Raw genomic sequence first — 14,330 nt, 5'->3', positions numbered from 1 at the left:
AACATGTCTATACAGCAACTTTACATCTAATTGACCTACAAAGTACGATCCAGCTCTACAGGTCGAAGTTTTGTATATAGAAGAAGGGGGGACTTTGAAGCAATAAACCGAACTTTGATTACTTAGGATAGTGAACTAATTTTTCAAATCCGCAGGACACCAGGGAACTAAAAGCAAGGTAGCATACCCGCAACGCAGAAAATCAGAAACTGTCTATTTTAATGGGTTAAATCCATCATCCTTGACCAAGAATACTTGAGAACAGCATGATCAAAGACAATGTAAAGGCGAAGTGAGAGTAAAATGAGGTGGTTAAAAAAACATATCAGAGGAAAATCTAGTAACTGCAAAATAGCAACTGTACGTTATTTGGGAAATAATCAAGATTCAGGTCCAAAAGTGGACTTGTTGTAAACCATAAAACATCTTGAGCAATGAGCAGTGTTAGTAAACCATGTTCTGAAGATCAGCTGCTAAGTTCCATATAGAATTGAAAATATAGCTGAGATATGACATATATCAAAAACCTAAAAATAAAAGCATATTAGGTGCTATTGTGCCAAACGGCCAGTAATAACATGCCGAAATTAACAAGGTGTTTGTGTAAGTAATTGTGACCTTACAACTCATTTCAAAATCCGTATCAAGCATAATCAACTGAGCATCTAAGAATGGAGCAAAAATGATCTTTTTTTCAACTAAGATTTCTATGGACCTGGTCTCTAACCAAATCAGATTCATCACATACAAAGAAAAAAGTCAGCAATTATGTTTCAGTTGAGCTTCTTGAGAATTTTGGAAGCCCAACGCTTAACACGTCCCCTCAGTGTGTAACCAAAAATTACACCAGCAACAAAGCAAATTGCACAAAGCTTTGAGCACGTCCAGTAAGAAACCGCTTGTCTGCAAGAAAACATACAATTAATTATACCAAGTTAAGAACCCAAACCCTAATCTAAAACCCAACGCAAAAAGAATAGTGATTAAACAATCAAATCAGCAACTACAGAAGCATTAATATAAAATTCACAGTACAACTTCAGGATAACCCCATTTATGGCATGATCATTGTTAGTTAGTAGTTACTGTGTTCATAAATCAGATAAGTGTGGCATTTAGGGGAACAAAATAAACATTGATATGTGAAATTTCAACTAAAAAGTTAAAGTTAAGACATGCCTGGGAGGTCTGGTAGCCAAAACAAGGGAGGAATCATGAGGCGGTGCTGCTCGGCCATGCCCATTCAGATTGAAGCTCGACGACGACGTTTTGCCGTCGCCGGGTATCTTCACAAGAGCTTCCCGAGCACCCTCCATCGCTTCAATATAGCGAAACGACGCCTCGACACTGCCGCTTTAACAGCTTACAGTTCTTTCTACCAATGTTTTATTTATTGACGCGGTCGAGGTGTAGGTCTGGTTTAATGGGATATATTTTTCTTATGTTGTAGGAAAAGAATTACCTCATGTTGTAGAAATAAAGGTATAAGTGGGACCCACGTGTAAGAGGAGAGAGAAAAAACAAGTGGTGGGACCCAACTCCTTTTTGTGTGTGTAGGAGAGATGTTTATCTCATGTAAAATGAGATAAACATAACCCCTGGTTTAATTGGTATATTTAAATTTATAATTTATAATAAAAAATTATAAATATATTTAAAAACATGTAAAAAAAATATATACTAATTTTAAATATTTTAATATGAAAAATAATAAATTATACATTGTCTAATAAAAGATTAATCAAATCAAAATTTCCTGCAGCATATTGCATAATTAATATAATTATTAATATTGTAGGTACATAATCTATGTAAATTAATAAGCTACAAATAACTCAAATATTTCAAAAAAAAAAAAACCATTTGTGTGTGAGAGTGAAAAAAAAAGACATCAATTAATAAGAACAAATCAATTTTTTTTTGAACCGAGCCGATTCACCAATTGAACCGACCGAGTCATCAGTTTTTACAAAAATCGAGTGAGTTGCACTGGGTCAAACTTGTTCTATAACATGGCTGGTCCAATATGAAAATTGGACCAGTGATTGGTTCATCAATTTTCGAGTCGATCCAATTTTTATAACATTGTTTTCTACGAATTTCTTTTGAAAAAAAAAAAAAAATTAGCGAGAGACATATTAAATGCCCACATCTAGAACCTTCTAAAAGGCACCCTTATCAGCATAGGATCCTCTTTCTTCCCCCCTGCACTGCTGCCCCTATATATTGATAATGGGTTCAACATGCCTAGTCAAAGAGACTAGGCTGGCTAGGTGGTACATCTGTATTTCCTCTCTTCCACGCTTGAAAAAGATCTCTTCTTCCTAAATACTCTCTTTTCCTATGAAAGGTGCATCTTCAGATCTATTCTACTTCTGAGCTGTCACTATGCATCATAACGGAGTCATCCTAGTCATTCACACACTTTCCCTTTGATATACAACATCATGGAAAGCCTTTACAGGGCCTTGGTTTTTACCATTCACTTCCCCTTTGATATACAACACTATGGAAAGTCTTTACAGGACTTTTATCTTTACAATATACTCCCCCTTTGATATACAGCACAATGGAAAGTATTTCCAGTACCTTGGTCTTTTATTATTATCACTATGAGCACCCCTAATTGATATACTTGACCCTCCATGAAATACATATATGAACTACCTATAGTTCAAATTATAAATGTCAATTATATTAATTATGATTAAGCCATTAAGGTATGATTTTTACATTCTAAATTCAATAATCCAGAAATTTAGGGTTTATTCTTACTTATTTCATACTTTATAATGTTTATTTTTTTATAAAATTTTGTGAGACACAAAATTTTCATATTTTTAAATAAAAAAAAGTATGTTAACTTTTATTATAATCCAAGAATCTTGGCTTAAAATAAACGTGATTCTATGTGTTAAGGTTACATCCAAACATGCTCCTAATCCCATGATGTCCATCTAAACATAACAAAACAGTTTTCCAAAAAATAAAAATAACAAATAACAAAACACAATTAACTTTGTCCAGCGTGGAACAACCTGCGATGTGTTAAGGCTAAAACAGAGAGAGAGAGAGGTACGAAGTACGATGTTGGGGTCAGCAATCGTCCACGCTTGAAAGCCAATCTCCTCTAATGTCCAACCAATCAACCATTGAAGCTTTTCCTTCCTTATCTATTACCTTCTCAAAGGGAAGCACAACATCTTACCATTTTTTTTTTCTTTGTCACTCTCACTCACCTATGGCTTCCCTCACTGTAACTAACCACTCTCTTCCCACCTTGCTCCACTCTCAGAATCCCAACTACCAATCTTCTCAAAAACTTCAATTTCTCCCCACACCTTCAAATTCTCAATTTTGTGGCCTCAAGTTGTCTCATTCTTCCTTTTTCTCAATCCCATCTTCTTCTTCTTCTCCCAAAGTTTCCATTTTTGCCAAGGTACATTTACTCATAATCATGGTTTTGTGCCTCTTTCAGCGTTCATGATGGTAACTACTTACAACCCAGTGGCATCCCTGTTTGTTTGTATTTCTTCATTGACAGGTGGGTAAAGGTTCAAAGCCACCACCTTTCACGCTGAAAGATCAGGATGGAAAGAGTGTGAGCCTCACCAAATTCAAAGGAAAACCAGTGGTTGTCTATTTCTACCCTGCTGATGAGACCCCTGGCTGTACCAAACAGGTGAATACACTAAACTCTAATATTGGTTATTCATGCAAACAATGTAGCTTGGTCTGTACTTATTCAGAACTGGAGAGTGGAGATGCCAATTTGAACTGGTAATAAAAATGAGTGCTTAAGTTTTGTAATTCTAAACATTTTCAAAATTCATAATTCAATAGTGAAAGCTGGACTACTACCAAGATTTTGTCAATCCAAGTGTACAAAAGGATCTGTTGTTACAGGAAAACAGAGAAAAAAATTGAAAAGCAAGCAAATTAGTACTGTCTATTGACATGGTTCAAACTTCACATGCTAAGATTTATTTAATGCAGGAAGGCATTGTTGTTCTTATGAAAAAGGAAAGGGAGAAAGGGTTTTAGAACATGAAGGATTATGATAATTCCAACAGAGTAAAGGCATAGAATTAGTTTACAGTCTTAGTGCTGGTGGAATACAAACCATACAATAAATCATTCCTATTGTGCAACTGATACAGTCATTATGCCAAATTTATTTATTTATTTATTTTTTGTTGCAGGCTTGCGCTTTCAGGGATTCTTATGAGAAGTTCAAGAAAGCAGGAGCGGAGGTTGTTGGGATCAGTGGTGATGGTTCTTCGTCCCACAAGGTAAAAATCTAAATTTTCACTGCAATTTTTTTTTTTTTTTTTCCCTTGCAATTGACTATATTATTTCTATACTGAATGGATTGCATGGAATGTAGGCCTTTGCCAAGAAGTACAAACTTCCATTTACATTGTTGAGTGATGAGGGTAACAAGGTGAGAAAAGAGTGGGGAGTGCCAGGTGATTTCTTTGGAGCATTGCCTGGGAGAGAAACTTATGTTGTTGACAAAAATGGGGTGGTTCAGCTCGTATACAACAATCAGTTCCAACCAGAAAAGCATATTGATGAGACCTTGAAATTACTTCAGAGCCTTTGAGGCTTCTGATTCTTTTGTTTTTTTATCTCCCTTGGCCTGATTCAGAGTCAGACAATTATGTAACTATGAATTGTAACCAATGTAATTACGTAGCTGATTTTGTACCCTTTGATCACATGGAGGTGGTAATATCTCTTTTCTTATAGAGAGCAACTATTTATAACCTCTCCGGATGGAAATCATGCCTTCAATTGTCACAAATACAGTCGGATATCAGTATCTAACTATCTTATGCATATGGTAAGTTTAGCTTCAATTGATCAAGTGACCATCCATTATAATTTTTATGTAGTTTGAGTTTGCTATTTGAAATAATGAGGTTCAGCAATCTCTTATGATTTATTTGATCAACGCTACCATAACCTTGAAGTAGTTATGACTACATTTCTGAAACATGACTAAGTGTCTGAACAGCATTTTCATATATAACTTATTCCTAAAACTCTCACCCCCATATTTAAGGGGACCGCAAACTGACTACTAACATATGTCTTTCAAAGAGAGCATGCAGTTATTTTTTCTTATTATTCTACTATTATTTATGCAGCTACTAATAGAATTTATGAGCTATATATTCAATCTTGCTTCTCATAGTCTTCACTAGTATAGGGGCCAAATGCTTCTGATATCCAGCTCTTCTTCCTCCAGGAACTCCACCCCATATCTTTACATATTTCATCACCATGGTTAATGCTATAAGTTGAAATGCAGTGCCTCTTATAGAACCTACTGGACCTTTTCATTATTTCTATCTCCTTAAGGGTTTGTGAAAGCATGCTCTCAACACTTGGGAGCTTGAATTTGTCATCTACCAGTGCAGAAAGCCACATGGAGCGCAGCTCTGAGGAGTGAAGATTTGCATTACTCTGAACGTAACCCACAAAAGCCATGTTTGGAATCAAAGGATGGATAGTTCCCCTGTCATGATTAGCAATGACTCAACTATTAGTTCTCACATGTTATTGTATGAAAGCAATCGCAATGAATTGAAAATCCCTTCTTACCTGTATAAAGGCATAATACCAGAAGGGTACTCCAACAGGCTACAAAAAGGTTCTGGTAAAATGGTTTTGAGCTTTTTCTTTCCATCAAAACCAGTTGCAAGAACCACTACATCGGCCTCCAGCTTAGAGTTGTCTTCAAATTCAATTCCTTCATTCCAGAACCACCAATTTGATGCTTTTTTAAAGACAATTTTTCCTTTTTCAACCTCAGAGAAGAAATTTTCTGGCATGATGGCCATTTGACAAGATGCATAATCTTCCTCAAATGAGTGTTCTGGCTTTAACCCATACTTGTCCAAGGGAAGTTTCCAGAGCAGGTAGGAATCAATGAACTTTGAAATTCCACGCCTCTGTTATATGTCATTGCATAACAAGAAACTATTAGCTACATATACTTTTATGTGTTGTCATGTGATGAGTGTTTGTGAAAAAAGTGAGTTTTACCATTGGAGATAGCATGAGGCAGATAAGGGTTCTAAGCAAGCCCTGGTTTGGCCTTTCGTGGAGGAACTGAGAAGATCTTGTTGAGTAGAACAAGAAAAATGGCAATCCCCAAATCCAGTAATGGGGAACTATCCAATGCAAAGTCCTTATCACCATGGTGCACGGTCGTCCTTCAGGTCCTTCAGAACAAGTCACCAGCAACTTTGTTATGCATGTTGAAATTTAAGAAACAAAATAGAGTTGTAATTGTACAACCCCTGCAACATATGAATACTAAGATAATCTATCTAACTGTTGTTACATGTTCTTTCTCTTCTAATCTACATTTAGGACTTAGGCCCTGCAAGTTACTTAAAAGCACAAACCTGCGTTATGTCAAACCTCAATAAAGTTGATATGTCAGTATGGTGACATGACATGTATTAACATTTTTTTCTTAGGTTTTCTCATAAGTGACAAAATAGGCGGGACGTGATCAACCCATCAAAAAATGAATCAACTTGTCTCGTCTCATTTTTTAAAGTGAATTAAAAAAGTCAGCTTGTTCCGCTAAAAAATGAGTCAGCCTGTTAAGCTGAGTCCGTTTTGCCAATTATAGATTTTAGTGTTAAATTCAGTATCTAGAATAGTGGAAATAGAGAATATTTATATTTATTGATTAAAAGAAATAAAAAACAGAATTACCAAAAGAAAAAAAAAAGGCCAGGCATAATTGTTTAAGACGTACAAGAATCAAAATAATAGGGGAAAAGAAGTTCATCACGTTTTCTTGCATATTATTGATCAAAGTTAGTCTATGGCATGAGGTATTGAAATTTCAATGCGGTTTATGTATCTTGGCATAAGACTGCCTGCCACACGTGACTCTCGTTTCTATCGATGTAGATGAAAGTCCGAATCCGTCATTGGAATTTGAAACCTTTTTGGCCATTTAAGAAGTGTTACTGTGAAAGTCAAAACTGATGTGTGAAATTCTATTTTATGTGAATATTGACTTATAGACTCGTCCTACATCAGCTTTGGGTCAATTATTGTATTAAATAATAATAAAAAAAAAAAAAGCAGTCCACAAGTCAAAACATATTTTATAAATAGTGCGCAATCAAACCAAGCAAATAGCAACTTGGAAAATAAAGCACCTACTTCACGTTACTATTCAATAACAACCAATAGCATTAAATTAGAAACCAACTAAATTTCTTTTGGAAAATTAATGTCGTCACAGCTGGAGCCTTGTCATTAGTCCGAGAGAATGGATCCTCTTTTATTAAAATTTCATATGATTAGATTATATGAAAATTTTATGTTTATCTTTTTCTTTATTAATAATAATAGGACCTCACTTATATAATGTATCTGAAGAAAAAAATAACCACAAAAATTTCACATGTTCAGATCATGTGTATTAAATTTTAATATGAGAGGATTGATTTCCTTAACTCAAAATAAAATAAAATAAAATAAAAAAACAACAAGCATGATACGGTGTGTGTAGTAGAGTGTCTATTAGTGTGAGTTGCTGTGTTCGATTCTATAACCTTCAAAAAAAAAAAAAAAAAAATTGTCTTGATGTCCCACGACACAATAAGCGACAGATGGAAAATAAAAGGCAACAAGTTCAACTGTGGGTCTGTGGCTATTAAACGCAACTTTTGTCACATGCCAAAATTCGAAAAAGAAATTGAGAAGAAGTTCAAATAAAATAGTGTCACATTATTTGCTTTCAAATTTAATTCATCAACAATGTGATTTTATAATATATAATTTTTAAAGAAAGCCAAGAGAGCATTTACACCTTGTATAGGCCGCCACTAAATGTTGAAGAATACCCAAGTTATTTTAGAACCATTAATTAAAATATTTCTCCGAATTTAAAGAAATGCATTTAAAAAAGTAAAGATCACCATTTAGTGCGAGAAACTTTTTATGAAATTGATAATGAAAAGAAAGAATGTATAATAATATATAGGTGGTATATAAATAGTTTTGAAATCATCAGATTAATTATTTGGTATGAAATTTTTATACGAAAATTGTTACAATTTTTTTATAATTAATTACAATAATAAAAAATACAAAATCAAAAAAGTAAATAAATAATTGGTAGAAAATAATAATTTTTTCGTATCATTTAATAATTTTCTTTTGAAAGTAAATGTAACCCCCACCCCCCACCCCCCAAAGTAAAACACTAATATGTAACTGGTGGCAATACCAAATGTTTGTAATTTAATTGGTAGTAAAGGAGCTGAATAACTGGAAAGTAAAGGATCTCGATTCGATCCCCACATGTTATCTTTGAGAAGGGTTTAAATATTTTCATCCTGACCCACTTCGTATTCTGAATTAGTCCTATAGTCAGCTCAAAGAGTCGAAGCTGGTGGAAATACTGGGGGAGCCAACTCACCTCAAAGAGATAATTAGAGTTCGGTTAACTCCAGAAAAAAAAAATATAACTGGTGGCAATATATTATTATAAAGTAAAAAAACTTGGTCATAAAAAAAGATATTTTATAGTAATTAATGTTATTAATATTCAGGCTGAATATTGTGTAATCTCTCACATATTTATTTTGTTCAAATACAAGCAAGTAATCGAATCACGTGAGAGTGGATTGTTACCTTGGTTTGCCTGTGCACACTCCATGGCTAAATCAATACCTGACTTTTTGAAACCGACCACCACTACCTTTTTCCCTTTGAGAAGTTCAGTGGCAGCTTCCTGGTCAAGTTTACAGTAATCAAGCGAATGCAGGACCTTGCCCTTGAATATCTCTGGTCCTTTTTTGCGTGGAAACGCTGGAATGTTGGGTATGTCCCCAAATTTCCCAACGCAAACCACAACAAACTCGAAGCTGTACCACTGAAATGGAATTCGGAAATAATGTCAAGTGCACAATTAATACACTAAAAAATGAACACAAGTTTTTTTATACTCATTATTTGGAACCTTTATTCTTCATGACTTATAAACTTTATTAATAATTTATTTCAGAACAAAAATGTATGCTCCACAAGTATAATTTAATCGGTAATCAAGAAATATGTATTATTCATGTAAAATACTTTTAGGTGTCTATTACTTATTATAAATTAACAGTTAATATATGTAAAAATTAGTACATTTTTTAATTCTTTACCAAATATATTTTCCGTGTGTCAAATGTTAATTAAAGCATTTAATAAGAAGTGTTTAATTACTACACTCTAAGTATTTATTGTAAAAATCAATAACTAGGAGATAATTGATAACTAATTGAGGGTATATTTAAAAAAAAAAAAAAAACCATGGGTGGTATAGCAATTTCTCATAATAAATATTTCTCAACTTATCAATTATATATACTAGTGCCTAAAGAAAAAGTCAATGACACCTTAGCAACTCCATACAATCAATCACTAGAATTTTCAAATTGTTAAAAAGATTAAACGAAGGAACTTTAAACTAAAAAGAAAAAGGCTAACAGAACTTCAGAAATTTTCACTTCTAATTAACAAAATCACTTTTCCTTTGGGAACTTCACAATAACTTTGTGTTATTTTATATCCTGAATGTTGATTTTCGTTAATTAATGGTTATAATTTATTGTAAATTATTAATTAATTAATAAGTTTGACCCAATAAATCATAATCGTTAATTGATGAAAATCAACGGTTAGGATCTAAAATGACATAAAATTATATCCTTTAAAAGGATAAATCATTTCCAATTTTAAAGGATATAATTAAAAATGGAAAAAACATTTATCCTTTTAAAGGAGGTAACTTTTATCCTTTTAGCAATTTATAACTATGTACTAAAGTAGTACATGATTATAATATTAAAGTTGTACTTTTTTCTCTTTCTTCAGACATTATTTGCTGACGTGGAAAGTGAAAAAAGTATAACTTTAATATTATAAATATGTATTACCCTTAGTACATAGTTATAAATTGCTAAAAGAACATAAGTTACATTCTTTAAAGGGAAAAAAGAATCTAATGTTACTTTAGACAATTTTGTCTAATGTTCACCGAAACAACGTTGTTTTGAGATTAAAAAATTAGAATGATAAAGACTGTTATAATCCTGAAATAAATTAAAATTAGAAATACACAATAATTTTCACCATAAAGCGATATTGTTTCGGTGAACATTAGATAAAATTGTCTGAAGTAATATTAGAAAAAACGAACCGTTCTTAAAGGACAAACTTTTAAGCCTTTTTAAAATTCACATACTCAAGCAATTTGTGAAACCCTAGGTAAAGATACCAAAGAGTTAATGAAACTAGTTTTGTTGGAAGTGAATTAATGAAGTTTCACCTGAATGGTGTCTGATTGATTTGTCTGCACAGCAACTTCCCAAACAGGTTGACCAGAAAGTAGGCTTCCATAGTCACGATCATGAGTTAGCCCTCCAAAGTTGGAGCCTTCCCGGTTCCCGGTGAACCGGATTTCCACCACCTTAGAGTTGAACCGGATGTTCTTGAGCACATCAAAGTGTTCAGCATAGGAGTGCAAGTAATCTAATATGTCCATGTGAGTGGGAAAATCAGAGTTGTCTCTATCGAACCAAGGGAAATCAGAGAATTCATAATCTCTACGGTGAGATTGAAGCTTTGTAGAATTGAAAGTACAATGCCTCCAAACCCCACCAATGGAGTCAGAGGCCTCAAAAACAATAGGGTTATGGTGTGATAGCTGTTTTGCAGCTGCTATGCCGCTTACTCCAGCTCCTATTATGGCGATTTTCGAAACCAACATGGAATGGTTTTCACGGATAGCCATAATTGAGGTTTGAAAAGAAAAGCAAATCAAGCAGGTTAAAGGTGTTTGTGAATATTGTGTGTAATAATGTGTATATTTGAGTGTGGGTGCAATGAAAATGTGAGACTGTGAGATGGCTTTATATAGATCGCTCAAGCTGCATGCAGTCGTCGCCATGAGGTCACGTGGGGTAGACTTTTACATCGAATGAACGAAAGAAAATATATTCAAAGGGTTTGATTGGAATAAATCTTTTATGTTACTGTTGCACCAAAGATTTAGTGTATTTCATCAATGGAAACATTACATGTCAGTCAAAATTCTCTTTTCTTTGCCAAATTCTCTCTCTCCTCTCACATACAATATTTTCATTGGTGGGATGCACTGAATCTAGATACAATAGATGCATCAAAGACTTGCATATTCCTATTGATCAGCTATTCACTATTATAGTATTTTTCTGAAGGAAATTCACTGGTCATTGTTGGAGAACTTTCGTGCTATATAAGGGTTAATCTTTTGTTTCATGGCACTTGTTTAATTTAAATTCTTGAAAACCTAGTCAATTCGTTTGTTCTAAAGCAATATATTTTGAGAAATTCTTTTCTCTTTATAAATCACGTACACACAATGCAAAAGAGATAGGGAAGAAAAAATGGAGATACATATTTACTATCATTCACCCAACTTAGGTTATGCTCATCAATATTTTACTATATTCTCGTTACAGTACTCATTACAAATTACAAAAGGAATGTAAAAAAAAATTGAAACCCTAAACAACAATAGTTATTTATAGGTCCAAGCACAAATTATTAAAAAAAGAAAAAATAATAATTTCAAGGATCACACAATAGTATTAGATATCCCCCGGATCCCACCCGCTCAACAGGTAGTGGGACATCCATTAACTTTTTCTACGTTCAACCAAAACAAGAGTCGGTCATTTGAACGTGGAATATGAGTCATACCCAATATATACCTTTCTTGCTTAAAAACTACCAATCATTAGATCAAGATATCATTGTAATATATATATATATATATATATATATATATATATATTTTGGTAGACAAAAATATATTAATACATAATCGAATGGTTTTAAAAGAAAAAAAAAATCTCATATCCAACAACTCAAAGTGCCATGATATATTTAGGATTCATATGGGGAAGGATTTTTCTTGTATTGTTTTTTTATTTTCTCAAATAAAAGATTAAATATAACGCCAAGCGTGACGGAATACTAGATGTTTGATAAGTTCTCCCGCCAGGACAGAAGTGGCTATTTGTTTAACTATTGAGACTCGGCGATTGCAAAACCAAAACATTTGTTGGACAAAAATTTGCACATAAACAATAGAGTTTCTCATCGACGCAATAGAAAATGTTGGGAAAATTAAGGGTGTTGCGGCATAAGTTATTGATTCAAAAGCTAATGCATTAATTATATTATATGAGGTGTACACGTACATATGAGAACAGAGTCTGAACATTGAGACTATGACTCCATCGCATTCATGACTAAATAAATTAAAAAATAGTTCTTGACGATTAATGTCTCCAAACGCGAATAAAGTTGGTAGAAGTAGAACCAACCAACGTGGTCACAGAAACACTTCGCATTAAATTACATTTTGCACTTTAATCAATTTCATTGTAACAATATAAACTATTAGTATATTTAAACTCTTTATGAATAAAAAAAATTTCCTGCTAATATATTCTTACAAATTTTTCGCAATGTATTGCAGAGTACAGATTATTTTCTCCCGATAGTTTATCTTATCTAGTTAAAAATATAATTTTGACCAATACATCTTGATAAAACTCATTTTAAATAGATGACAAGAAGCAACATTTTTAAATAGACGAAAAAAATGGTTGTTATGATCTCTCAAAAGCAATTGTTAATCGATTAATTAAATAAAAATAAACATTAAACTATAGCAATATTGGGTATGAAGGGAAGTGGTTTTCTGTTGACCATGCAAAACTTTCAACTTGAGTTCAAGTTTTGGGACTTCTAGAGCTACCAAACAATTCAGTTAGCCAATGAAGTCAACCCATAAGTTCAAATCTCTTCGTATGCGTGTTAACATTCAACTACAATTCTGAGAAACTATACATCTTTATAACTAGTCACACAATTTTACACGAAATTAATTCTCATATCTTCCCTTATAAATAAGCAATGTAATTAAAATCATAATAAAGAAAAGGTAATTAAACTTTTATTTATTTGAGATTTGATATAAAGTTTATAATAAAAAAATTATAATTTTTTTTTTAAGAAATATCAAAATAAACTGCGGGAAAAAAATGATGATGGTGATGATGTTTCCTGGCAAATCTAGACTTTGTTTCAACAGAGAGAAAGGCTAATGGTAAGTCCGATAACATGCATGCATCTCTCACATTCAAGCATGGCTCAGTGGTGGCTATTTGGCATTATTTTTGGAAAACTCATGGTGGCTGGGAGGGAAACATCAAGGAACCTAAGAAGGAAGTTGGCAAGAAACCAGGCACGTGGAAATTTAGTTATCATTCACTTTTTGCATCATGCATGGAAATTTGAAAAGTGAAGAATATTACACGGCTCTTGATATAACACATATGATTATGATTTCTGCATGCAACCAACCGACATGAGTCCATTATAAATATATCTTTTCTAAGCATAATTTATAAATCATATTTATTTATTTTCCAAAATGTAAATGTTAATCGAGTTTCCCCCCTTCACTCTGTCAAATGTTAAGGCTAAGTAAGAAAATTTAAAAATAAACCCAAATGTGGACTTCAAAATGTCTAATTTATTAGCAATTGGAACATCTTTTTATGTTGACAATCTCATGATTCAACGGCGGCTCAAAGTCTAAATAGTATCGGTTACAAAACCCCGGAAGACTTATAACTATGGCAAGCAAGCATTAAAAAGGCTAGTATGAAACGTGGACGATTAACATATTTTATGGCTTTTTGATAAGAATCAAACAATTTACAAGTAAGTAAACACGCACCGCGTTGATGTTAGTTTGTATTAGTAGTTTATATTATTATAGTAAGGTGACAATTCATAATATAGAATCCGGTCTTGGATGTTAATTTTTTTCAGTGCTTTGTACCTGCTTTTCGTTTCTAATCGCTAGTCAATTTAAACAAGACTATTCACGTGGTTCACTTCGATAATCTGGTAAGAAAAATGGTATTATCTTATAAATTTTGGGAAAAATGTTCCTGCAGTTAATGCAGATAAGTTATCTGCGTTTATTCCCAAAACGACATCGTTTTGGTATTAAAATCTTAAAATATTATAAATATAAAGACTATTATAACCCTGAAATAAATTAAAATGACAAAATACCATGATTTTCGTTCCAAAACGATGTCGTATTGAGCTTACTGCAGATAACTTATCTACAGTAACTGCAGAAAAAGCGAACCTATAAATTTTATACAAAAAATTATTGTCATATAAAAAAAGTTATAGGATTCATTAAAAAGTTACAGACTTAAAAAAAA

At 32.9% G+C, this 14,330-nt stretch overlaps 3 protein-coding genes across 3 annotated transcripts; 1 reads left to right on the top strand and 2 right to left on the bottom strand.

Moving 5' to 3' along the window:
* Positions 1–467: 467 nt before the first annotated feature.
* Positions 468–1,366, bottom strand: LOC133305557 (uncharacterized). The gene is made up of 2 exons (XM_061505819.1): positions 1,180–1,366; positions 468–903 (listed from the first exon to the last, which is right to left on the bottom strand). Exons 1-2 carry the CDS (start codon positions 1,314–1,316, stop codon positions 774–776), a joined length of 267 nt encoding a protein of 88 aa, XP_061361803.1. The 5' UTR covers positions 1,317–1,366; the 3' UTR covers positions 468–773.
* Positions 1,367–3,145: 1,779 nt separating this feature from the next.
* Positions 3,146–4,721, top strand: LOC133305354 (peroxiredoxin Q, chloroplastic). The gene is made up of 4 exons (XM_061505552.1): positions 3,146–3,439; positions 3,545–3,682; positions 4,203–4,292; positions 4,388–4,721. Exons 1-4 carry the CDS (start codon positions 3,242–3,244, stop codon positions 4,604–4,606), a joined length of 645 nt encoding a protein of 214 aa, XP_061361536.1. The 5' UTR covers positions 3,146–3,241; the 3' UTR covers positions 4,607–4,721.
* A 460-nt stretch (positions 4,722–5,181) lies between these two features.
* On the bottom strand, positions 5,182–10,825 carry LOC133305353 (probable flavin-containing monooxygenase 1). The gene is made up of 5 exons (XM_061505550.1): positions 10,361–10,825; positions 8,677–8,917; positions 6,055–6,233; positions 5,611–5,960; positions 5,182–5,524 (listed from the first exon to the last, which is right to left on the bottom strand). Exons 1-5 carry the CDS (start codon positions 10,823–10,825, stop codon positions 5,182–5,184), a joined length of 1,578 nt encoding a protein of 525 aa, XP_061361534.1.
* Between the last annotated feature and the right edge of the window lie 3,505 nt (positions 10,826–14,330).

Source organism: Gastrolobium bilobum, unplaced genomic scaffold (assembly GCF_033153095.1).
Source record: "Gastrolobium bilobum isolate Gb01-03AN ecotype WA unplaced genomic scaffold, APGP_CSIRO_Gbil_v1 utg1221, whole genome shotgun sequence".
NCBI lineage: Eukaryota > Viridiplantae > Streptophyta > Magnoliopsida > Fabales > Fabaceae > Gastrolobium > Gastrolobium bilobum.
This window is presented reverse-complemented; position numbering and strand designations above follow the sequence as displayed.